The following is a 25232-nucleotide window of genomic DNA, read 5'->3' as shown; positions in this document are numbered from 1 at the left end:
TTTGCGCTATCTTTGGGGATTTTTAGCTGTAAATCCGTCAATTTTCAGCCAGAAACACCCGAAATTACTGTAAAAATGACATTTGACTGAAAATTGACTGAATTTGAAGCAATTTCTGTCTCAAAAACACTAAAAATCCAATAATTTTCATAATTTTTTTCAGACAAACCGTCACAAATTCTCGGCAACAAATTCTTCGACTCTCGTATCGTTGTACAGGTGGACGTGGCACACAAAGCAGACAAATATGAGCCGCGCATTTTTATCATTTCCAAATTTAGGTAAGACAGAGGTTTTTCTAGGGAAACCTAGGCCATGACCTAGTTTTTTTCAAGAAAAACTGTCGTGGCCTAGGAACCCGAATTTTGGAAACCTAGGCCATGGCCTTGTTTTTCTTGAAAACCTATCGTGGCCTAGAAATCCGAATTTGGGAAACCTAGGCCATGTGGTCGAGTTTTTCAAGAAAAACTGTCCTGGCCTAGAAATCCGGAAGCTGGAACTCTAGCCCATGACCGAGTTTCCCAAATTTTGATGCTTGAGGTGGCCTAGAAATCCAAAAGTGGGAAAACTAGGTCATGGCCGTGTTTTTTCAAGAAAAACTGCCCTGACCTAGAATCCCGAACTTGGAAAACCTAGGCCATGTGGTCGAGTTTTTCATGAAAAACTGTCCTGGCCTAGGAATCCGAATTTGGGAAAACTAGGCCATGACCATGTTTTTCATGAAAACCTGTCGTGGCCTAGAAATCCGGAAGCTGGAAATCTAGGCCATGGCTGAGTTTCTCAAATTTTGATGCTTGAGGTGGCCTAGAAATCCAAAAGTGGGAAAACTAGGCCATGGCCGTGTTTTTTAATGAAAAACTGTCCTGGCCTAAGAATCCGAATTTGGGAAAACTAGGCCATGTGGTCGAGTTTTTCAAGAAAAACTGTCCTGGTCTAGGAATCCGAATTTGGGAAAACTAGGCCATGACCATGTTTTTCATGAAAACCTGTCGTGGCCTAGAAATCCGGAAGCTGGAAATCTAGGCCATGGCTGAGTTTCTCAAATTTTGAGGTGGCCGAGAAATCCGAACTCGGTCATGACCGAGTTTCCCAAATTTGCAAATTTCTAGGCCATGATCCAACATTTCTCTCTTCCAGAATATTCCTACTTATGGGTAAAACGACGTCCTCCCTGAAAATCGAGAAATCGTTTCACGTGTTGACGATCAAAGCGATCCACGTCATCAGTGACGACGAAGTGGTGATTCATTTGGACGATGGAATTCACAAAAAGAAGATAAATATGAAGTGTACAGTACACTCCGGAACACATTTGGCACGTCAAATGCTCTCAGCCATCAAACATTATTTTCCAGATTTTGGTGAGGATTTATGAAAGAAAAGGCGCTCTAATGACAAAATTGATTTGAAATTTTGACAAAAACGCATCAGCTACACTGAAAGTTTCGAAATGAGAAAATGTGCAAAAAGTGCTATTAGAGCGCACTTGCTATCATTTGGACAGAAAAAAATCGCAAAGCCCGATGGAGCGCACTTTCATTCAATTGAACATGTGCTGCAGAGTTGCGCGGAATTCCGACTTCCGACTTCCGGGCTTTTTTCACTTCGGACTTCCGTCTTCCGTTTTGAAAATTTTACTTCCGACTTCCGTCATTCCATAATTGTGGAATTTCCGAAAAGTATATTTCGCAGAAATACAAGGAAAATTGTCTTAAAGGACAGAAAATAGGCGTTTCTTCAGCCAAAAACTAATTTTTCACTGATTTTCGCGAATTTTATGAACTTTTCTCTTGAAGTTTTTGAATATTTGCGAAAAAATCTAATTCCGACTTCCGACTTCCGCCGTTTTTTCACTTCCGACTTCCGGATAAGAAAATTCACTTCCGACTTCCGGATAAGAAATGTTCACTTCCATGCAACTCTGCTCTGGAGCCAACATATAACATTTTCCGTTGTATGAAAGTGCGCTCCATTGAGCGCTATGCGATTTTTCACTTTTTCTGAACAAATGATAGCAAGTGCGCTCTAATCGCACTTTTTGAAACTTTTTGAGCTAAATAGGGTTTTTCAAAAGTTAGGCCATCATTTCGATTTTCAACTTTAAAATTTAAAAAAAAAAAAATTTTGTCATCAGAGCGCCGTTTCTGAATGATTTTTTCCGGAAATTTTTTCAATTTTTTTTCTAATTTCCAGGCGCCTACCTTCCCACATCAATCGATGTAAACCCCGCCCTCCTGTACACGGAATTCTCGACCCTCCCCACCGCTTCGCCCCGCCCATGTCACTCGTTCCGTCGAACGTACGCCGCCTTGTGCGATTTCTACGATCAACCGTACCGGGAAGAAGTCTCGTGGGATGTCGAGAAAATATACACGGCGAATAAATTGAAAGATTTGAAAATTGACGATTTCTCTCATTTATTGCCGAAAGATTTGTTGCCGATCGTCGGTGTTCTACAGTACTCCTCGTATTTTACGGGATTAATTTGTGACGGTGTTCGTGTGTCTTCTGAAGTTATCGACGTCATACTGAGTGTCATTAGGAAATCACATAATTTGAGAAAGTTGCAATTAAGGAGTTGTGCACTGCCAAAGTGAGTAAATGTCGATGAAATTGACATTTTTAATTAAAAAAAAACCGTCGAAAATCTCAAAAATTGGATAAAAATCGATAAAAAACTATGAAAATTGCCTATTTTAGTGGGCGGAGCCTATTTTTATCTGATTTTTCTGAAAATATGGTAAAAATGATGAAACTGCAGCTTTTGAGTCAAAAATCCTTGAAAAATCCGATTTTTAAAGTTTTTACTATGAAAAATGAGTGAAAATCTCAAAAATTTTAATAAAATTCGATAAAATCCGTCAATTATCGACAAAAATCGGTTTTTCTGCAATTTGTCGTAAGATCTGATCAGTTATCGGTGTTTGCACACAATTGGAAGAACAGTAACCCGGCAATTTGAATTTTTTGAGTGTTGGGGGTGAAAGTTTGTGAAAATTGAAAATTTCAGGTCCAAAATATGGTAAACATAAAAAAATGCAGTTTTTGAGTTAAAAAGACTAGAAAAATCAGATTTTCAGCTATTTTTTCACAAAAAAGCTCAATAATCGAATTTTTCAAGTGTTTTTGACATAAAACTGCATTTTGTTTTATGTTTTCCATATTTTGAAGCTGAAATTTTCAATTTTCACAAACTTTCACCCCCAACACTCAAAAATTCAAATTGCCGGGTTACTGTACTTCCAATTGTGTGCAAACGCCGATAACTGATCAGATCTTACGACAAATTGCAGAAAAGCCGATTTTTGTCGAAAATTGACGGATTTTATCGAATTTTACACAGTCTCCCAGACTTCGAGTAAGAACTGCAAAGAAATTTTTGATCTACACTCATGAAACGAAAAATTTGAGAAATTAGCAGGTCTAAAACTTTATTACTTTAATTTTTAGCGTAAAGCTCAAGGTCAGAAGTAAGAAAATTTCAGTTTTATAATTATTCCGAGAGCATTATCCACCCATTCAATCCAAAAAATCCTGGTTTCAGATACTTTTTCAAGTCGAAAAGGCGATTTTCATTTTGATTTCGGAAAAATCTACGGGATTTGTTAATTTCTCAACATTATAGAACGAATGATAGCTCAAATCGTGCTCCGGAGATTTTTACACATTTCTGTAGGACGGTTTTTCAATTTGCTCGTTAGTTTTTGAGAAATCGATCAAATTCCGAATTTTTTTCAATTTTTTGTTATTTTCTCGAAAACTAATAAGCAAATTGAAAAACCGTCCTACCGAAATGTGTAAAAATCTCCGAAGCACGATTTGAGCTATCATTCGTTGGATAATGTTGAGAAATGAACAAATCCCGTAGATTTTTCCGAAATCAAAATGAAAAATTGCCTTTTCGACTTGAAATAATATCTGAAACCAGGATTTTTTGGATTGAATGGGTGGATAATGCTCTCGGAATAATTATAAAACTGAAATTTTCTTACTTCTGACCTTGAGCTTTACGCTAAAAATTAAAGTAATAAAGTTTTAGACCTGCTAATTTCTCAAATTTTTCGTTTCATGAGGGTAGATCAAAAATTTCCTTGCAGTTCTTACTCGAAGTCTGGGAGACTGTGTTTTATTAAAATTTTTCAGATTTTCACTCATTTTTCATAGTGAAAACTTTGAAAAACGGATTTTTCAAGGATTTTTGACTCAAAAACTGCAGTTTCATCATGTTTACCATATTTTTCAGAAAAATCAGAAAAATACGCTCCGCCCACTAAAATAGGCGATTTTCATCGTTTTTAATTGATTTTTATCCAATTTTTGTTGAAAATTTCAATGTTCACCTGTAAAATAGATTTTCAGCTCGAAAAAGCTTGAGATTTCCGTTCAGAAACTATGAAAAACTTAATTTTCAGCACAAAAAACTATTCGGAGCAATTTCGTTACAACTGCGCTCCACCGTAAACGAGAGAGAGTATCGGCAAGAGAGACGCAGAGTTTTTTTCTTTTTTTCTGGCGCGAAACAGATTTTCACCGTTTTTGATCTATTTTCACAAGTTTTAATTGAAAATTTGCCATTTTCCGAGAGAAAATTATGCAAAAATAGATCAAAAATGGTGAAAATCTGTTTCGCGCGTGAAAAAACTCTGCGTCTCTCACCCATACTCTCTCGTTTGCGGTGGGGCGCAGTTGTAAGAGAGGGGTGGGCCGCTAATAAGAAAAACGCAATTTTTCAATCAAAAACTGGGAAAAATTCGATTTTCACACCATTTTCTTTCTTTCCAGAGACTTTGTGACTCTCCTCGCTTCGGCTCTCCACAATAATCAGAATGCGTGCTTAGAGCATCTCGACGTCTCCAGAAACCCCATAGACGATAAGAAGGGATTCACGATTCTCTCGTCGGTGTTGCCACGTCTCAACCAGTTAAAATACGTGAATGTAGCCGAGTGTCAGTTGACGGACAAATCGATTAATTTGCTGTGTACTGGACTTTATAAGTGAGTTTTACGCGATTTTTAAGTGAAAAAATTGAAAAAATTATGGTTTTTACGGTGAAAAAACCTCAAAAATTTGGATTTTTGCAAAAATTCGGCCATTGGGGTGGATTTACGCCGTAAAACGACACTAGTCAACGGATGGCCGAGTTTTTGGAAATTGCAATTTCTAGGCCACCAAATGAAAATTTCCACAAAAATAACCACATTTTCAGCGGAATGACATCGTGTAAAAGTGGCGGAATGCAGTTGACCGAACTGATTCTATCGTCGAATCCGATTAAGGATGATGTAAGTTTGAAAATTTCCGAATTTGTTCGGTGGAGCGCACTTGCAACATGAACATTTTCAAAAATAAAAAGCGGAAAATCGTTAAAATCGAGCGATTACTTACCAGTTTTGTGGGCGGAGCCTAAGCGGGTTTTGGGACGTTTCAAAACCGAGACGTTTGGCAACTAGAAAAGCGAAAAAATTTGAAAATTCTTACGGTAACTTCATTTTTTTCACAAAACTGTCGATTTACGCTTGTAAATCGACACCAGATTTGAAAATTTTGGAAATCAAAACGTTTGACAAATGTCTCGGTTTCGAAACGCCCCTAGGCTCCGCCCACAAAACTAGTCGTTCGATTTTTGAAATTTTTCATGTTGCAAGTGCGCTCCACCAAACAAATTCCGCAATTTTCAAGGGTGGAGCCTATAATCGCTTGATTTTAGGATTTTAAGTTACATTAATTATCTAATTTTCCGTTCAGATCTCCGGCATCATCAACCTCGTCTCAATCTGCACCTCGCTCCGCGTCCTCGACCTCTCTGACACGGGAATCCACCTGGATAAACTCTGGAATTCGCTGAAATTCGGTGGTCTCCAAATCGAGAAACTCCTTCTAAACGGATGTACACTCGGTGGGAAGAAGTCGGAAGGTGTGCAAACAGCGAAGGAATACTTCTCAATGGCCGTTCAACTGACGCATATCTCCTTTAATAACACCTCAATGCCATCCGAATATCTCAAAGCGGTTTTGCTCGGTCTGGCATCGAATCAACAGTTGCAACCGTTCCGTTTGGATCTAGACTCCACTTGTGAGAAAGGATCCGCGAATGTTCTCGACGCGTGCATCGGCGGAGTTCGTTGCGAGACCCTTAGTCTTCGTGATAACAATTTGGATGGAGACTTACAAGGCGTCCTTCAGAGTCTTATGATGGTCACCTGCCTCCGACGACTTGATATAGGAGGAGCTAATATGAATGGGTTGAAAAAGAACAATAAGCAAGCTCATGTTATCAACAAGATTCTACTGGACGTAGTGAAGTTGTATAGTGAAGAGGGGTGTCTGGAAGAGTTGAATTTGTCGGAGGCACGACTTGGCGCCTATTTGAGTGTCCTTCTTAACACCCTGGGTGCCACAACCACTCTGAAATCCCTTGATATCAGTGGAAATGAGATTGGCAACTTTGGCGCCCGTATCCTATCCAAAGCGCTTCAAGTGAATGTATCCCTCCGATCGGTTTCCATCGATAACAACCACATCGGTGCGGATGGATTCGTCGACTTGGCCACCTCAATGAAAATGAACCATACGTTGACTCATTTCCCGTATCCCGTACAAGACGCGTTCGATTGTCTCCAACGACAGGAGAGAAGTCGTGCGACCGCGGCGTTGAGTCAGATTCAGAATTGTCTGTATCGCAACCGAACTGCAATCGGTGCGGATGAGGCGAACTGCAAACGAATGTTTGCAGGAGGTGTCCTTCTGGCTATGGAGAAGGCTAGTGATGATATAGTAGGGGGAATTGTGGACTCTATATCAACCTATGGTCAGGAGCCATTCCCTCCGAAAATGTCGGAAATAATCGAAGAATTCGTTGCGAAATTCCAAACGGAAGGTGGGCGTCTCATAGCTGAGAACATCTCACGTACCATCGGCGGTGACTTGAACGCCACGTCACGAAGAGCCGAACAGCTCGCCGTCGCACGTCTCACAGAGGTCGCCACCGAACAGGTCAAACATGTGTTCAGCGAGTGGAAGTGGCGGGAAATGTGTGAGCACGTTGAGTCGGAGCTCTCGCGGACGTCGATCGGAGGATCTGGCGACGCGTGTAGCCTTGGGAGAACTTCTTCCGTTGGCACCGGCTCACCAGCCATGTCTTCGCCGTTTACACCGAAACGGGCGGGGCATAGACCCAGAAGTATCATTGGAGACCTTACGTCTTCTACGACGTCTTCTGAGACTATTGGTGGTGGGAGTGAGCAGGGAGTCAACCTGGACCTCCCACCCAAACCATCCGGGCTCTCGCATCTTCAGAAGGCGAGACCCAGGAAAAGGGGCGGAGCCGCCACCACCATCCTTTCGAATGGCGATGATGTGATGATGACGAGTAAATCGAGTGGAGGAGGAGGAACCGATGACATGGAGGATCTGATTGAAGAGGATGAGGAGGAGCCTAAACGGGCGCCCCCTGTCATCGGACGTATCGCAATGATACCGGACACGTCGGTCCTCTCGCAAGTTCACCTTAGACCGTCTGCCGATCGGACGCCACCCGAGTTTTCGCCACGTGGCGGCGAGGCGTCGCCGACGATGGTGCATAAGGTGTTGGATGCGGCGAGCGACTCGCCGCCACCACCGCTTCCGCAGAGGAATAGGTAGGCGTGAATCTTAAAAAATTCGAAAAATGCGATGGCCGAACTTTCGGTTTTTAGGCCAGCGATCGCTTACTTCCGACTTGAGACGGCTGGCCTTGAAACCCGAACAGAAAAAGTTCGGCTATCACTGCCGAGCCATTTTTCGGACTGAATCTTTGCATTTTTAGAATTTTCAATTGTTTTTGATATTCGACAATTCCAAAAATGCAAAGTTTCAGTCCGGAAAATGCTCGGCAATGATGGCCAAACTTTTACTATTCGAATTTTTAGGCCAGCGATCTCAAGGCGGGAAGTTCTTCACTGTTTCTTCGGACTTGAGACCGCTGGCCTAGAAACCCGAACAGAAAAGTTCGGCCAGCACTTTTTGGAATTTTCGAATGGTTCTTGGCGACAACACACTAAATTCTACCCTAAATAGATGCGCAAGTCGCAAATTTTCCGCCAGAAAATGACACATTGATTCGTGTTGGCCGAACTTTAGTTTTTTGGAATTCTCGGCCAGCGATTTCAAACGAAAAGACCGCTGGCCTAGAAACCCAAACAGTAAACAGATCACACCTTCAGCATTTTTCCGACTGAAAATTCGCGTTTTTGGCACAAAAAATGTTTTTTTTTTTTGGATTTTTCAGTGGTTAGACTCGATTTTCATACTTTTTCAAACAAAATAGTGAAAAATCAAGTTTTTAAAAAATGTATTTTCAAATGCAAAAATCTCGGTTTTTTACGTTTTCCGCTCAAAAAACGGCAAAAATATCGACTTTTTCCGAAAACCGCGAAAAACGCAAAGTTTTTCGCGTTTTTTTTTTTGAAATTTTCAATTAAAAATGCTGAAAGTGTGATCGTGGCCGAACTTTTTCTGTTTTGGGTTTCTAGGCCAGCGACTTCAAGCTAAAAGTTCTTGAGACCGCTGGCCTAGAAATCCAAACAGAAAAAGTTCGGCCATGATCACATTTTCAGCATTTTTTGGACAGAAAATTCGCGTTTTTTGATAATGTATGAGATTTTTTGCGATTTTTTCAGTTTTTTCCCCTCAAAATTCATCAAATCTCTTCCAGAATCGGACCCGGAGGCGCGCCACCACCCCTACTCCCGCCAAAACCGGAACCCCGTACTCGTCTCGTTGGCATCGGCTCCCCGACCACGCCCCCAGCTACCGGAGGCACCGATGACGATGAGAATGCGAATAGTCGACGATCGGTGGCCGATATGGCGAAAATATTCCAGAAATGATTCTAAATTTATGTATTTTTTAAAATTCTTGTATCTCCCTGTGACACCTCACGGATTCTATATTTATATTATTGCGGTCACAAAACCCCACTTTTCTTTGTAATTTTAATTTTCTTCCAGCTTTATTTACTACACTATTTTCCTTCTCTTTAAATCACAATTTTTAATATTTACTGTATGTATTGCGAGTATTCAACCAGCATTTCTTCTGACTTTCCATGTCTTTTAAACACTGTTTTCACTTTATTTGTTATTATTTATATTATATTCATCTGAGAAACACGAGGTTTTATGTGAATTTCATTTTTAAAATGAATTTTTATGGACGTTTTTGGGTGGAAAATGATGGAAAAAAGCGAAAAAAACTTGAAAGAATGCAAACGCGCTCCACCGAACACCACGAAAAATGGAGGGAAACTAGAATTTTTTGAAATTTATTATTTTATTTTTTTTAATCAATTTGAGAAGTTTTTGCTCATTTTCAGCAATTTTCGATGGAAATTAGTGAATTTTTTGTTGAAAAAGGATAGCAATTGCAATTTAAAATGTCGTAGAACACATAAAAAATACCAAAATTTCAGAAAAAAGGCTGAAAAAACTATTTTTAGATCAATTCCAGATTTTTACAATGTCTAGCATCAAAAATGCAACCGAAAGTAGATTTTTAGACATAAAAATTTCTAAAAATCGTTATTCTCAGCTTAAAATAGCTAATTTTACTTATAAATTTCCAAAAAAACAGTTTTTTGAATTTCTACTCGAAAAATTCGATATTTTTATCAATTTTTTAAAAATAATTTTCAGCTTAAAATCTCCATTTTCCATCCGTTTTCTTCAATTCAACACAAAAGTTGATCTCAAACGACCGCCCGCAACATTTCTCTCTTTTTCTGTCTTTTTCTCTGCCCACTCTCCTCGTTTCGTGTACTCTCTCGTCGTCTTCCGCCGATTTTTCTCTTTTTGTTTAAAACTGAAGTTATTATATTATTTAGATGGAATAATTATGGATAAAATGATATTTTCGAGGAATTCAACAAACGTTTTTCGGATTGCGGTGAGTATTTTTTAATTAAAAATTGAGAAAAATTGAGAAAAACTGTTGAAAAACATAAAAATAGAGATTTTTGAGAGAATATTCTCAAAAAAACTAATCTATTTGATTATTAAGCTGTTAACTATAGAGAAAAATATTGCAGTTTATTAGAACAATTCTGAAGAAGAACATTTGTGGGAAGATTTTTTGAAATTAAAAAAGTTATTTCCGGTTTTATTATAAAATCCATACAGCTTCAGGATAAAAGAACCCGATTATATAAGAAATGAGCGGAAGATATCGAATTATTGTTTAATATTAGAACTGCACCGCGCTCTACCGAAACCGCGAGAAAATTGTGTGCGAAATTGAGAGATTCAGAGAAAAAGAGACATTTTTCAAAGGCATTTCGGTGGAGCGCAGTTGTAGGAACTGTGTCGAGCTAATAATTAGATAACTTTTTTCAAAAAATCGAGAGATCGCTCAAATGATTACTTTTTTGGAATTGTCATTCATGAAATATGTCACCGATTCTATATTTTAAAAAAACCTATAATAATGTCTTGGCCGACAGCTGTATAGCAGAGTTGCATGGAATTCCGACTTCCGACTTCCGACTTCCGGGCATTTTTTCCATTCATACTTCCGACTTCCGGATAACAAAAATCACTTCCGACTTCCGACTTCCGTCATTCCATAACTGTGGAATTTTCGAAAAGTGCATTTCGCAAAAATGCATGGAAAAATGGTCTAAAAGGACAGAAAATAGGATGTTCTTCAGCCAAAAACTAATTTTTCACTGATTTTCGCGAATTTTATGAACTTTTTCTAGGAGTTTTTGAAAGTTTGAGAAAAAATCTAATTCCGACTTCCGACTTCCAACTTCCGACTTCCGGGCGTTTTTTCACTTCCGACTTCCGAGTTCCGACTTCCGGATAAGAAAATTTCACTTCCATGCAACTCTGCTGTATAGGCCCATAGCCCAAGGTTACATCTATGAAAAATCAGATCATACGGTACAGTGAATCTTAAGGTACATCGAGGAGATCTAGTTTTCAAGAGTTTAGAATTCAATCAAAAGCTGTAAATGTTTGGTAATTTAAGCACTTTTACTCTGAAATTTCAAAAAATTCATGAAAAATAGACATCCACATTTCAATCCCTGCCGACCAGCCCGCCCATACTTGCAAACCGGGCCGAAACGGGCCGAAACGGGCCGGCTCGTAACTCGCGTCAAAATGAATATTATGAGCTGAAAAATATACCAAAATATAGATCTCGACGAGTTCTATGTCTGGAATGGCTTTTTGGCACTTTTTCCCGGCCCGCGGCACATTAGTGAATAGCCATCCGGGCCGTAGTAGGTCATGGACACACGATAATTCAAAGTGAACCTATCCAAACGCGCACTTTTGAGAAAAATCATAGTTGGCAAGGCCCGGCCCGGGCAAAAGTAATTTTCGACTATGATTCAGAATTAGAAGAAAATCTGAAAAATAGTAAAAAAAAAGGTCACATTTTCGATAAAATATTGAAAAAATTTCGAAAAAAAAGGTCATTTTTTGAAGCCGGGCCTTGAAAATTTTCTACCGGGCCTTGACAACTATGAGAAAAATAGCTTACCTAAATTTTTTTGTTCTAAATAGTTTTAAGGAGAAATATAACCGAGAAAGGCCAATTTTTTGAAAGAACAAAAAATATTAAAAAAGTGAAATTTAGGCGTCAAATAATATGACCAAAATTGTAGTCTCAACAAAGCGCGTTTGCATAGGTTGACTTTGAAATATCGTGCGGACATAGAACTCGTCGAGATCTACATTTTGGTATATTTTTCAGCTCATAATATTGAGTTTGACGCGAGTTACTCGCCGGCCCGTGTCGGCCCGGTTTGCAAGTATAAGCCCGCCCGATTTTTGACAATTCTGGATAAAAGTAAAAAACGGTTTTTCGTTAATCTTATTTTTGATACATTCAGAAAAAAAGAGAAAATCTAACAGTAGAGTTTACTTATTTAAAACCCCCACTAATTCTCTAATTCCAGACGCGTTCTCACTTCTCTACGGATCCCTCGCGTTCCACCCAAACAGAGCTCGTTCTCCTTCACGCCGGTCAACCATGGAACGAGTTTCACGCAAGAGAATTTCTCAAAAATCAATCGGCACTCAACTCGAGATTTCGGATGCCTAATTTTGTGCATAGGTAATTCTACAGTAACCGTAATCCGGGGTTACTGTAGAAATGACTTTTTCAGCACAATCGCCAATGCAAAAATGGCAAATAACACGTTGAAAGGATGCATTGCGGCGTATAAAGATTCGCCGAGTATCGAGACACAAGTCGATAAATTGGCGGGAAGAATCGAGGAGTCACTGGAAACTGTGATTCCGGAACACGGACCATTTAGGGTGTCTAGACTGTTTCAGTTTGATGAGACACCGTTTGCTCAGAAGTTACACGAGATCAAATCGTGAGTGTCACAGTCGGAAAAAAAAATCAAATTTTTGAGCAAAATCAACGATTTTTCGATGAAAAACGTTAAAAAATTTATATATAATTAGAATAATTCATAGTTGTCAAGGCCCGGGCCGGTAGGAAATTTTAAAGGCCCGGCTTCAAAAAATGACCTTTTTTTCCCAAAATGATGCTTTTTTCAGAATTTCTTCTAATTCTGAGTGATAGTCGAAAATTTGACTTTTTCGCAAAAAAATTTAAATTTTTGAATTTTGGCGCCAATTTTCCGGGCCGGCCCGGGCCGGGCCTTGACAACTATGGAATAATTAGTATAAAGACAGAAATTTCAAACCTTAAATCGTTTCTTAGGGATTTACAACACAAAAAATACATTTTTAACCGAAAACTACCGATTTTCGCGTTAAACCTTTTTTCCAGCATTTTAAGGTTATAAAATGCTGCATTTTAATGGTTTTTGGTCATTTTTACTTGAAAAATGCCCTTTACTCAACGGTTTTTCTCATTTTCCCACCTGAAAATGACAGATTTCGATTGGTTTTTTCGGTCATTTTTACACTAAAAATGGCTTTCAATAATAGTTTTCATAAATTCCAAAAAAAAACACTCACTAGGGAATGTTCCAGACGTAGTTTGGCTTTTCAAATTGGCTCATATTCTATAAAGTACTTCTGAACACGCTGATTCTGAATATGTAATCCATTTTTGCAGAACGCTTCACTGAACTGAGATATATGCATTTTAAGTCATTTTCAGGGAAAAAATATTTTTTTTAGCATTTTTCAAGAGGCTGAAAATCAATTTTAGACTCAATTTTTCACTTTTTTTCTGTGTAATACTTGTGAATTAAGGTTGAAAAAGCACATTAGAACTTTTTCTAGTAAAAACAGTTTTCAGGAAAGTATTACACAGAAAAAAAAGTGAAAAATTGAGTCTAAAATTAATTTTCAGCCTCTTGAAAAATGCGATTTCTGCACTAGAAATGACTTAAAACGCATATATCTCAGTTCAGTGAAGCGTTCTGCAAAAATGGATTACATATTCGGAATCAGCGTGTTCAGAAGTACTTTATAGAATATGAGCCAATTTGAAAGGCCAAATTACGTCTGGAACATTCCCTTGTCAAAAACGCTGATTTTCAGTACAAAAATGCTGAAAGTTAGATCATGGCCGAACTTTTTCTGTTGGGGGTTTCTAGGCCAGCGATGTCAAGCGAACATACAGCTTCACTCTGACCGTGGAAGAACATTCCGCTTTGAGACCGCTGGCCTAGAAACCCGAACAGAGAAAAAGTTCGGCCATAATCACACTGTCAGCATTTTTTGGCCTGAAAACTCTTTTTTGGGTTTATTTTTGGAGTTTTTATGTGTTATTATAAGAATTTTCAAGTTTTTAGACATTTTGGCGCTGAAAACTAGTTCTAGGTCATCCGGAAACCCAGAAAATCGAATTTTCTAGATTTTTACACGTATTTTACACAGAAATTCCTGGAATATTAACAAAACGGACGGGTGGGAAAGCTTTCCGTGGCCTAGAAGCACAAAAGCACAAAACCTAGATATTACCGTAATCCTCATTTCAAGAAAGGCCTCGGAGCCAATTTTAAGCAAACATTCCTAATTTTTGAGATGAAAATCTGAAAATCTGAAAAAAAAAACCGCTTTGAGACCGCTGGCCTAGAAACCCGAACAGAGGAAAAGTTCGGCCATGATCACACTTTCAGCATTTTCGGGGTTTTTTTTGTTGGTGTTTTTGAGTATTTCTCTACACAGTTTGAGACATAATTCTATATATTACCGTAATCATTATATCAAGAAAGGCCTTTCAAAAAACCATCAGTTTTGAAATGTTACGGAGCCAGTTTTAAGCAAAAATTCCCAATTTTATGCTGAAAATTTGCATTTTGACGTTATTTTCGGATTTTTTTGGAGTATTTGCTATAATTTTCTCAACAATCCAATTCTCCAGACACCGCTCGCATCGCTACATCTTCATGCCCCTCTACCCACACTATTCAACTTCGAACAGTGAGAATCTTCTCGTGGAAACGGCGAAACTCATCGAACAGACTTCGTGTTAGTAATCCTATTAGCCCTGCACGCTTCTTGCAAACGCGCTCTACCGAAACTGAAGAAAATTGTGTGCGAAATTGAGAGGCGCAGAGAAAAAGAGAGGGGATTTCGGTGGAGCGCAGTTGGAAGAAGCGTGCCGAGCCGATACTAATTTTTTTTGGAAATTTCTGAAAAACTGAAAATTTTGTAGCCCCATTGGTTCGAGGGAATCGAAACGTGGCGGGAAGTCGAATCGAGCAGAATTCCGACTATTCGTATGATGTTCACGCCGTGTGGAGATGGGATAATCACTCGATTCTTGCTGATGTTAGTAGTTGGAATTTCCGAAAAAAAGTGCTAGTAGAGCGCATTTGCTATCATTTGGACAAAAAAGTCGAAAAATCTCAAAGTTCGATGGAGCGCACTTTCATTCACCAGAAAATATTCTGTATGGCCTCAAGAGATCACTTTTTACAAAATGTTCAAAAAATGCACAAAAATCCAGTAGAGCGCTTTTTCCTTATTTCAGTTTCAAATTCTTCTGAAAATCCTAAGAATCTTTAATTATTGACGAATATGCTGAAAATTGCATCGTTCTCCTGACTCAAAATGAGCTTTGGTGGAAGAGTTTTTCCGCGCCCTGCCGTGTACTCCTCTCGGACAAGATTTTTGATCTTTTTCTCGTTTTCTCACTTTTTCAACATTTGTATCGCAAGAATCGAAAAATTGTTGGAAAAAAGTGAAAAAAAAAACGAGAAAAAGATCAAAAATCTTGTCCGAGAGGAGTACACGGCAGGGCGCGGAAAAACTCTTCCACGAAAGCTCATTTTGAGTCAGGAGAACGATGCAATTTTCAGCATATGCGTCAATAATTAAAGTTTCGTAGAATTTTCAGAAGAATTTGAAACTGAAATAAGGAAAAAGCGCTCTACTGGATTTTTGTGCATTTTTTGAACATTTTGTAAAAGTGATCTCTTGAGGCCATACAGAACATTTTCTGGTGAATGAAAGTGCGCTCCATCGAACTTTGAGATTTTTCGACTTTTGCGTTTTTTTCTGTAAAAATCACAAAACGTGGCTCATTTTCCAATTTTTTAGCTCTAAATTCTATTAGTCTGGTGCGCCTTTGACGCGTTTTTCGTCGAAAAATGGTCAATTAAAAAAATCACTGGAAAAATGATTTGAAGTATTTTTTTAACGACAAAAACGGTGTTTTCCGCATATAAAAACCTCCTATCAGCACGATACGCTTCTTACAACCGCGCTCTACCGAAACCTTAGAAAATTGTGTGCGAAATTGAGAGACTCAGAGAAAAAGAGAGGGGATTTCAGTGGAGCGCAGTTGTAAGAACTTTGTCGAGCTAATAGTGAAAAACAAAAAATCAATTTCCAGTACTGGTCAACAAAAATCAAGGAATTTCTTCCAAAACTCGATGGTGTGGTGTTCGCAGCGCCCAGGACGTTCTCCTGTAACTACGGTAGTGTCTACTCGACGTGTGAACGAACGATGAGTCAACTTGGTGACGTCATTCCGTGGAGACTCGGATTCTACTCCTCATGGGATTCATTCGATTTGCCGGTGTGGAATGGTGTTGGAACACAGATTCAGAAGTTTAAGAAGACGTCGGAGGCTGCGAGAATTGCGGTGGTACCGATTACAGATGTTATTGAGACGTTTGACACGTTTTATACGATTCCGAAGAAGGTTGAGCATTTGGTAAGAGAAAAGGATTCACGTAAAGTCCCGACTAATCTATGCAGATGCGCTCTATTGCTAACGGGGTTACACATTGTCGTAGCGGTGAACTTTTGAACTTTCTGTGCATACCGTGGTGAACATTAGAATTTATTCATTCAACGTTGACGTTGAATAAATTCTAATGTTCACCACGGTATGCACAGAAAGTTCGAAAGTTCACCGCTACGACAATGTGTAGCCCCGTTGGCAATAGAGCGCATCTGCATAGGTTAGTCGGGACTCTACGTGAGGATTCGGAATCTGAATTATGAAATTCGACAGAATAAGACCAGACTTGTCAAAAATCGGGCCGGCCCGGATTCAAAAATGGGTACCCATTTTTACCAATTTTTTGTTGAAATTTTTTGAAAAAAAAGAGTAAAAATGCTTAAATTATCATACATATTCACATTTCAATTCAATTTTAAATGTTTATTCGAAAACTATACTTTTTTCAAAAAATTTCAAAAAAATTCCAAAAATTCCCAAAAAAGTTCAAAAACACAAAATGTTTCAAAACGGGCCGAGCGGGCCGGGCCGGGCCGAGATTTTTCCTGATTTTGGCCCGGCCCGGCCCGTAACAAGTCTGAATAAGACGAATTACAGTACATACAGAAAAACTGTTAATATTAAAAAGTTCGCTATCACCACGGCACGCTTCTTACAAGCGCGCTCTACCAAAACCGATAAAAATAGTGTGCGAAATTGAGAGACTCAGAGAAAAAGAGACATTTTTCAAGGGGATTTCGGTGGAGCGCAATTGTAAGAACTGGAATCTCCGAACTCACAAAGTTTAGTAAAATCGGACAAAATTATTTCTTTTTATTTCTCGATTTTTCGTTTTCTTGCGCTTTTTCAACAAAATTTCGTGGTTTTTTCAATTTATATTGTAAAAAAGAAGAAAAAACACGAAAATTTGTTGAAAAAAGTAAGAAATCGAGAAATAAAAAGAAATAATTTTGTCCGAGAGGACTACACGGAGGAAGAAATTCGCGTGGGAAAACTCTTCCACGAAGGCTCCTTTTGAGCCGGGAAAACGTGAATTTAGGCCGTTTAGAGCGATTTTTAACACATGCTCCAATGATGAAAGTTGTTCAGAATTTTCTGAAGTATCAGAATCTGAAATAAAAAATATTACTTCAGTCCTCCTTTAAAATGCATATATCTCAGTTCAGTGAAGCGTTCTGCAACAATGAATTACATATTCAGAATCAGCGTGTTGAGAAGTACTTTATAGAATATGAGCCTATTCGAAAGGGCGAGTTATGTCTGGAAGATTCCCTGAAACTCATCTCAAAATTTGTCATTTTCGACCAAATTTTAACCCATTTCCATTTAAAAACATTAAATTCCAGAAAAACGCGTTGGTCCTTCGACCAGACATCGAATCCGACAAACTAGTGCACGGAATATCGGAAATCGTCAAAAACCTACTACTCGGGCGCAAGGATCGTCAGTTGGAGGTGATGGCGACGCCAAGGAATCTCGCGAATCTCAACGTTTTTTTGGATTAAATTTTCAAAAATAATTTCGATTTTTTGTTTTCTCGATCCCGATTTAGGCTGAAATTTTCAAAAAAAAACACATTTTTTTAAAAGTATAAGTTTCATTGTATAAATACATATAATATATGTACTGTTTCGATATTCCATTACTATGTGTCATCAACACTTCAGAATGTCATCACGTCATCAATGATGATCGACCGTTTATACTATACAAAACAGAAACAATCCCCCTTCTGCTCTCTTTCTTTACTGACGCGTTCTCCGTTTTCTCTCTTTCTCTGCGTCACTATTTCTCCCCCAATGTCTACGTCACAACACTATTTCGTCGCGGTGTCTGACCGTAGGGCGTCTCCACGATGAGTGTGAATCTCTCTTCTGAAGAGAGAGACGCCATTTCTCGCCCATTCCCTGCATACCAAGAGGTTTTGACCCTTTGGTTCACATTGCCCCTTCAGGGAGAAGAAGGGATTATCACCTTTTTTATTTTATTTTATTACATTCCTTTCATATTGCAGTTTTTCATTTATTTCCTTTATTTATTTCACATTTAATTAGGTTTTGCTTGTGTCGGGCATTGTTTGTTTTCCCGATATTGCAAAAATCACAAAAAATCGCTTTTTTAATATTAAAAACACTGAGAAACTGCATTTTTACATCTGCATTTTAGCTTTTTTAGTCTAAATTATAGTTTCAATTTTTAGTTTGCATTTTACTGCACAGCTTTTGCAGAAAACGTAAAAACTACTAAAAATACGGTTTTTTGAATTTTTACGCTTTTTTTTCACTATTTAATGCATCTACCCACGAAGAAAAATTGTACCATTTAATGCATTTTTTTGCAAATTAATTCTATTCACGAATGCAAATAAATGCATTAATCTGCAGTTTTGTACAGTAATCAGAAGCACTGAGAAAGTTGTCGGCGCAAAATATCGCAAGCTGAAAACTCAACGCGCCTTTAATTTTTGTGTGGTCGCCCGTAAATCCACACAAAAAATTAAAGGCGCATTGAGTTTTCAGCTTGCGATATTTTGCGCCGACAACTTTCTCAGTGCTTCTGATTACTGTACAAAACTGCAGATTAATGCATTTATTTGCATTCGTGAATAGAATTAATTTGCAAAAAAATACATTAAATGGTACAATTTTTCTTCGTGGGTAGATGCATAAGTAGTTTTTCCCCAAAAAACTTTAAAAATGGTTTTTTTTTCGAATTTTTATTCTGGCCGGCCCGGCTTGTTGCAAGTCTGCTTTTACTGTAAAAATGTTTTCAAAAGAATTTGTTGTGCTTTTGGAATTTTTTATACAATTTTTTATATTAAAACCAAATTTCTACATTAAAAATGCTCAAAAACAGTGGTTTTCGTTGTTTTCAGCTGAAAACCGTTTCTATAGGAGAAATTCCAGAAAAATCCGATTAAAACAGCAGAAAACAGTAGTTTGCAGTCCGATTACTGTGGAAAAGAACTGCAAAATTTTTATGGTTTTTTGATGTTGCTTTTCGTGTTAAGACCATCTTTTTTCACATTCCATTCTCACAACCGGACATTTCGAAACCGCAATTCCGTTTTACAATCGCTGGCCTAGAAACCCCCAACAGAAAAAGTTCGGCCATGATCCCACTTTCAGCATTTTTCGGACTGAAAATACGCATTTCAGATGTTATTTAAAGGAAACTTGTCGAAGTTTGGATTTGACCAACTTTTTTGAATTTTAGATTTTTTTAAATCAAAATTTTTACTACATAACCAGGGTTTGATTGAATTCTGAAGGTTAGTCTAGAATTCGACATTTTCGGAAAAAATTTAAAATTTAGTTCTAAAAATTGACATTGGCGGACTAGTTTGGGTTTCTAGGCCACCATTCCTCGGCCATCACTCGTTTTTGCTCAATTTTTCGCTCTAAAACCTCATTTCTTATCAAAATTCGTCCTTTTTTTCTTTCAGAAATCGGTTTTTTTTCGTTTTCTTCCCCAAAAATCATATTTTACTCTTTTTTAATATGAAAAACCGAAAAATTGACGTTTTTCGACTTGGGGACTAGTTTTCCAGAAATTGGGATTCTAGGCCACCAATTCGTCTGTCTGTTTTTGAATGTTTCACTTCGAGTTTTCCCGCTTTTTTGTCATTTTATAGCGAAAAGTTCTCAGAAATCGTTTTATTTTTCGTTTTCCTGCCCAAAAACCGAAAAATTGCAGTTGGTGGACTAGTTTCCCAGAAGTTTCGTTTCTAGGCCATCTTTTTCGCAATTTTTCCACATTTTGAAACATGCATATCCCCAGATTACGGTTTTGCATACTTGTCAACCGGGCCGAAACGGGCCGACACGGGCCGCCGCTTAACTCGCTTTAAACTGAATATTATGAACTGAAAAATATACCAAAATGTAGATCTCAACGAGTTCTATGCCCGTGACCTACTACGGGCCGGATGACTTTTTGTTAATGTGCCGCGGGCCGGGAAAAAGTGCCAAAAAACGCGAAAACGGCCAAAAAGTCATTCTAGCCTGGCCCGCGGCATATTAACGAATAGACATCCGGCCCGTAGCAGGTCACTGACATAGAACTCGTCGAGATCTACATTTTCGTATATTTTTCAGCTCATAATATTCATTTTGAAGCGAGTTAAGCGCCGGCCCGTGTCGGCCCGTTTCGGCCCGGTTGACAACTATGCGGTTTTGCTATTGTTTCAAAAATCCCCCTCCTAAGGCAAATACTCATTTACTACCATTACTCTTTTACTACTACTTTAGAGCGATATGCTGGGATTCACTTTTCACCATTCTCTTAGGCTTAGGTTTCTTAGAAATTCGGAAAAAATTGACGAAAACGGTTATTCATCGTATTTGTCAATTGTTTTCCGAATTTCTAAGAAACCTAAGCCTAAGAGAGTGGTGAAAAGTGAAGTAGTAAATGAGCAGTACGGTAGTAAATGAGTAATAGTAGTAAATGAGTAGGTAGTAAATGAGTATTTGCCCCCTCCTAACCATATTGTACCCCTAAAAAACTACAAATAGAACACACACTCCAAGTACTCTCTAAAAACTGTCAATTAGCTACCCCTTCAGAGACTGATAACCTCAAGGGAAAGTTTGCGCTCGGTTCAAGTTTGCACGTTCGCAGTGTGGTGCAAGAAGACAAGACACAAGAGAAAAGAAACCTCTGATCTCTTTTCTCTTCTCTCTTCCCGTCAATTATCAGATCCTTCCCCCCCCCCCCCCCTCTTGCCGGTGCAACTCTCTCTCTCTCTCTCTGAGAGCAAATATCGAAAAGCGCCGCGCCGTTCGGAATTTTCCAAAAAAACGGACAGAGAAAACGGGCGGCGCGGCGCAGTTTATACATTTTTAATATTTTTCTCTTCCCGTGTGCACCGCCCGTTTTTGACCAATATGGTAATTTTGAGCGAATTAACTATGGACGAAGTTTTCATTTTTGGGTTTCTAGGTCACACTGTTTTCAAGTGAAAATTCAGCTTGTGAGGACGATGGCCTAGAAACTCAATATCGAAAAGTTCGGCCACGTTTTGAAGATGCGCTCAAAAAACGCAAAAGCCGCAGTGATGGCCGAAGATTTTCATTTTTGGACCACGATTTTCCTAGGCCACGATTCTCACTCAATTTTTCATTATTTATGCGAGATATCGAGTTAAACTCGCGCTAGATTTCCAAAATGAGAAATGACCGCCTTTTTGGGGTTTTTTCAAGCGTTTTAACGGTTTTCAAGTAAAAATTCAGCTCGTGAGAACGATGACCTAGAAACTCTATACCGAAAAGTTCGGACAGCGTGCAGTTTTCCGGCTGAAATCGGCGTTTTTCGAGTTTTTTCAATCAATATTTGCTGAAAATCATCCAAAAAATGCGACTTTCAGCTCGAAAACCGCAAAAAAACCGCAGTGATGGCCGAACTTTTTTATTTTTGGTTTCTAGGCCATCGTTTTTGTGACCTAGATTCCCAAAATAAAAAATTCGACCATCACTGACTTTCTGTGGTTTTACGAGCTGAAAATGGCATTTTTTTGGGTGATTTTTTAGCAAATTTTGATTTAAAACGAGATTTTTCCAATTTTGAGGTGATTTACTCAAAAACTGTATTTCTTTGTGTATAATTACCTCAAAATGGGAGAAAAATCTCGTTTTTAACCAAAATTTGCTGAAAATCATCCAAAAAATGCGATTTTCAGCTCGAAAACCGCAAAAACCGCAGTGATGGCCGAACTTCTTTCATTTTTGGTTTCTAGGCCATCGTTTTTGTGACCTAGATTCCCAAAACAAAAAAGTTCGGCCATTTCTGACCTTTTGTGGTTTTTTCGAGCTGAAAATCGCATTTTTTGGGCGATTTTTTAGCAAATTTTGATTTCAAACGGGATTTTTCCAATAAAACTTTTTAAAATACGCCGTTTTCAGTCAAAAAACTTCAAGCTGGCCGAATTTTCTTCATTTTGGATTTCTAGGTCATGTAATCTTTTGGACACCCCCTTACACTTCTACATATTCCCAAAAAGACGTGTGTCCACTGTGTTCATTGGACTGGAACGTTCTTAGGGGGGTTTCTTCCCAATTCTTCTTCGGGGGGACCCCTTTAGTGCTGAGCCCTCTTCTGGTCTCTCTTTAAACTCAATAAATTGTTGCGAGAAGACAAAAAGAGGACGGGGGGAGAGAATGAGAAATGGCCGAATGTTCTCTCTCTCTGTCTCTTTCCGGTTTCCAATTTTTGGGGGAAATTTTTTTGCAGAAAAAAGAGGGTTTTCTGGTAGTTTTGACTAAAAATAAAACTTTTTACATAATTTCGTAAAGTGTTGAAAAATCGGTCTGAACTATATTTTCGATAGAGTTGTCCTGGACCGGGCCGGCCCAAAACAAAAATTTGAGCATTTTTTGAAAAAGTCTATTAGGCCTTCTTACAACTGCGCCCCACCGCAAACGAGAGAGTATCGGCAAGAGAGACGCAGAGTTTTTTTCTTTTTTTCTGGCGCCAACACAGATTTTCACCATTTTTGATCTATTTTTGCATAATTTTCTCTCGGAAATTGGAAAATTTTTAATTGAAACTTGTGAACATAGATCAAAAACGGTGAAAATCTGTGTTGGCGCCAGAAAAAAAGAAAAAACTCTGCGTCTCTCTTGCCGATACTCTCTCGTTTGCGGTGGAGCGCAGTTGTAAGAAAGCGTGGGCTGCTAATATGGAAATTTAAGCTCTTTTATACTGAAATTTCAAAAAATTTTGAAAATGTTGGCAAAAATAATGATTTTTAGTTTTATATTTCAACGGATTCTTGAGCAATTTTCAATGTTCTGATTTATTTTTGGAGAACACGATTGTTTAGAACATTTCTGGCTTAAATACTGATTTTTAAAACTGTTTTTCACAGCGATTTCGGGACTTTCGCAGCCGTTTACTCGGATTTTTCCAAAAATTTCATCTAATAATAGTTTCGAAAGCTTTTTTTTGAAAAAAAGTGCATATGTTCGTCGAAAAATGATGTTTTTTTCGAATTTTAGCGGAAAAAACATCGATGTTTAACATTTTCTTAGAATTTTAATTGATAATTAGATAATTAACGATTCAGAAAACTCCAAAAATCGCTGAAAAAATTTTTTTCCGTTTTTTTCGAGTAATTTTCTTTAAAAATTAATTAATTTCCGGCTTCCGAACAGTTTTGCAATCACTATGTCACGAAAATTTCCCTTTAAAACCCCAGTTTTCCTTCTAAAATCTCCAAAAATCGCTTTAAAAATCTGAAATTTTTTCGATTTTCGTTTTTTTTTTCCGCGAGTCCAATAGAGCGCGTTTGCATTATTTTCTCAAATTCCATCAATTTTTCGACATTTTTGCTCATTTTTTGCTCATTTTTCGAAGACAAAAGCTGTTCAATCAAAACGAATTGGTATTTGATTTTTGCAACACAGACCAGAACTTTTGTCTCGCACGGAATTATCATCGTGCCGCCGTTTTTATTATTTTATATACAAATTTACGCGAGAGAGAGACAGAAACTACATTTTATTGTGTTTGCAATGCAAAAAAAAGTAGTGTTCACACACTATAATATTACTCATAAAATCGATTCAGGCAAAAAAAGTCGAAATTTGTTTCTATTAGCTCCCCACAGTTCTTACAACTGCGCTCTACCGAAACCGCGAGAAAATAGTGTGCGAAATTGAGAGACGCAGAGAAAAAATGACATTTTTTTGGTTGTCAGAACTGTGCCGCGCTAGATAAACTGAATTTTGAAAATAATTTCAATTTCCCGCGAAACCGGAAAAGTCTAGTAGAGCGCGTTTGCACACTACTTTGGCAAGCCGGAAATTCGGCTATTTCTGACCGTTTTACATCAAATTTTCGCGATTTTTTTTCATTTTCAGCACCAAAAAAAAATTTCGGATAAATTTTTTGAATTTCGCGCTAATTTTACTAATTTTACTCATTTTTACTAGAGCGCATATTCCTGATTTGTTCCCACAGTCCATTCCCATTCCCACAGTGTCTCTCTCTCTCCCTCCGTCACCAGCTGATCACTCTCTCCCTCTCTGCGTCTCTCCACTCTCCACACTCTCTCGTCGGGAGAGAGAACCCTGCTCTCTCCTCTCTGAGCACACTATTTCTCACTTGGGGGGTCCCGCGTGAGAAGTGAAAAAATAGAAAAGTATATATTGTCATATGGTCTCTACTCCCAACCTTTTGTTTCACCCAATTTTGCCATTTTTTGATGAATTTTTGACGATTTTTAATTAAAAACACCTTTTTTCGGCTGAAAAAGTGATTTTTTGATGCCAAACATTGCAAAAATCGATCAAAAACCTTTTTTTTTCAAAATTTCGCGAATGGCCCAGTTTTCTCCGATTAGGGGTTCTAGGCCACCATTCCTCGGCCGTCGCACGATTTTTCCCGTTTAATTTGATTTTTGCCGTTTTTGTTGAATTTTTGACTCAAAATTGCGTTTTTGGTGCCATTTTTTAATTAAAAACACACCAAACATCGCAAAAATCGATATAAAATCGAGTTTTTTCCGATCGCGGCCTAATTTTTCGGAATTTGGGAGCCTAGTCCACGAATTTTCGCGCATTTTGTGTTTTTTTTTTTCCGAAAAATTGTCAGAAATCGGTTTTTCCTGCCCAAAAACGCATTTTTAAAGGCAAATTTTGAAATGCGAAACCGAAAAATTGACATTGGCGGACTAGTTTGGGTTTCTAGGCCATCATTCCTCGGCCATCACTTGTTTTTACTAAATTTTTCGCTCTAAAACCTCATTTCTTATCAAAATTCGTCCTTTTTTTCAGAAATGGGGTTGTTTTTCGTTTTCTCTCACAAAAATCATGTTTTAAACTTTTTTTAAACATGAAAAACCGAAAAATTGACGTTTTTTGACTTGGGGGCCTAGTTTTCCAGAAATTGTGTTTCTAGGCCACCGTTCCACGGCCATCACCCGTTTTCCACTATTTTCGCTCGTTTTTTCTCAATTTTCCTCCTTTTTTTTGAATTTTTCGCTCTGAAACCGAATTTCTCGTTAAAATTCATGTTTTTTTGCAGAAATATATCGGGGTCGATTGGAATCAACGTATAAAAACAA

General features: G+C 38.2%; 2 protein-coding genes across 2 annotated transcripts; both read left to right on the top strand.

Annotated features, from left to right (window-relative positions):
* Nucleotides 1–1150: 1150 nt before the first annotated feature.
* GCK72_000197 (uncharacterized protein) lies at nucleotides 1151–8868 on the top strand (the record flags this gene model as incomplete). Its single annotated transcript, XM_053722331.1, has 6 exons — nucleotides 1151–1361; nucleotides 2194–2593; nucleotides 4783–4995; nucleotides 5208–5283; nucleotides 5747–7638; nucleotides 8694–8868. 6 exons carry the CDS (start codon nucleotides 1151–1153, stop codon nucleotides 8866–8868), a joined length of 2967 nt encoding a protein of 988 aa, XP_053590976.1.
* Nucleotides 8869–9871: 1003 nt separating this feature from the next.
* Nucleotides 9872–17673, top strand: GCK72_000196 (uncharacterized protein; the record flags this gene model as incomplete). Its single annotated transcript, XM_053722330.1, has 7 exons — nucleotides 9872–9922; nucleotides 11943–12100; nucleotides 12153–12368; nucleotides 14339–14445; nucleotides 14633–14748; nucleotides 15815–16138; nucleotides 17515–17673. 7 exons carry the CDS (start codon nucleotides 9872–9874, stop codon nucleotides 17671–17673), a joined length of 1131 nt encoding a protein of 376 aa, XP_053590975.1.
* Between the last annotated feature and the right edge of the window lie 7559 nt (nucleotides 17674–25232).

The sequence above is a fragment of the Caenorhabditis remanei genome, chromosome I (assembly GCF_010183535.1).
Source record: "Caenorhabditis remanei strain PX506 chromosome I, whole genome shotgun sequence".
Classification (NCBI taxonomy): Eukaryota; Metazoa; Nematoda; class Chromadorea; order Rhabditida; family Rhabditidae; genus Caenorhabditis; species Caenorhabditis remanei.
The sequence above is the reverse complement of the archived record's forward strand: the minus strand, read 5'-3'. Positions and strand labels throughout refer to the sequence as shown.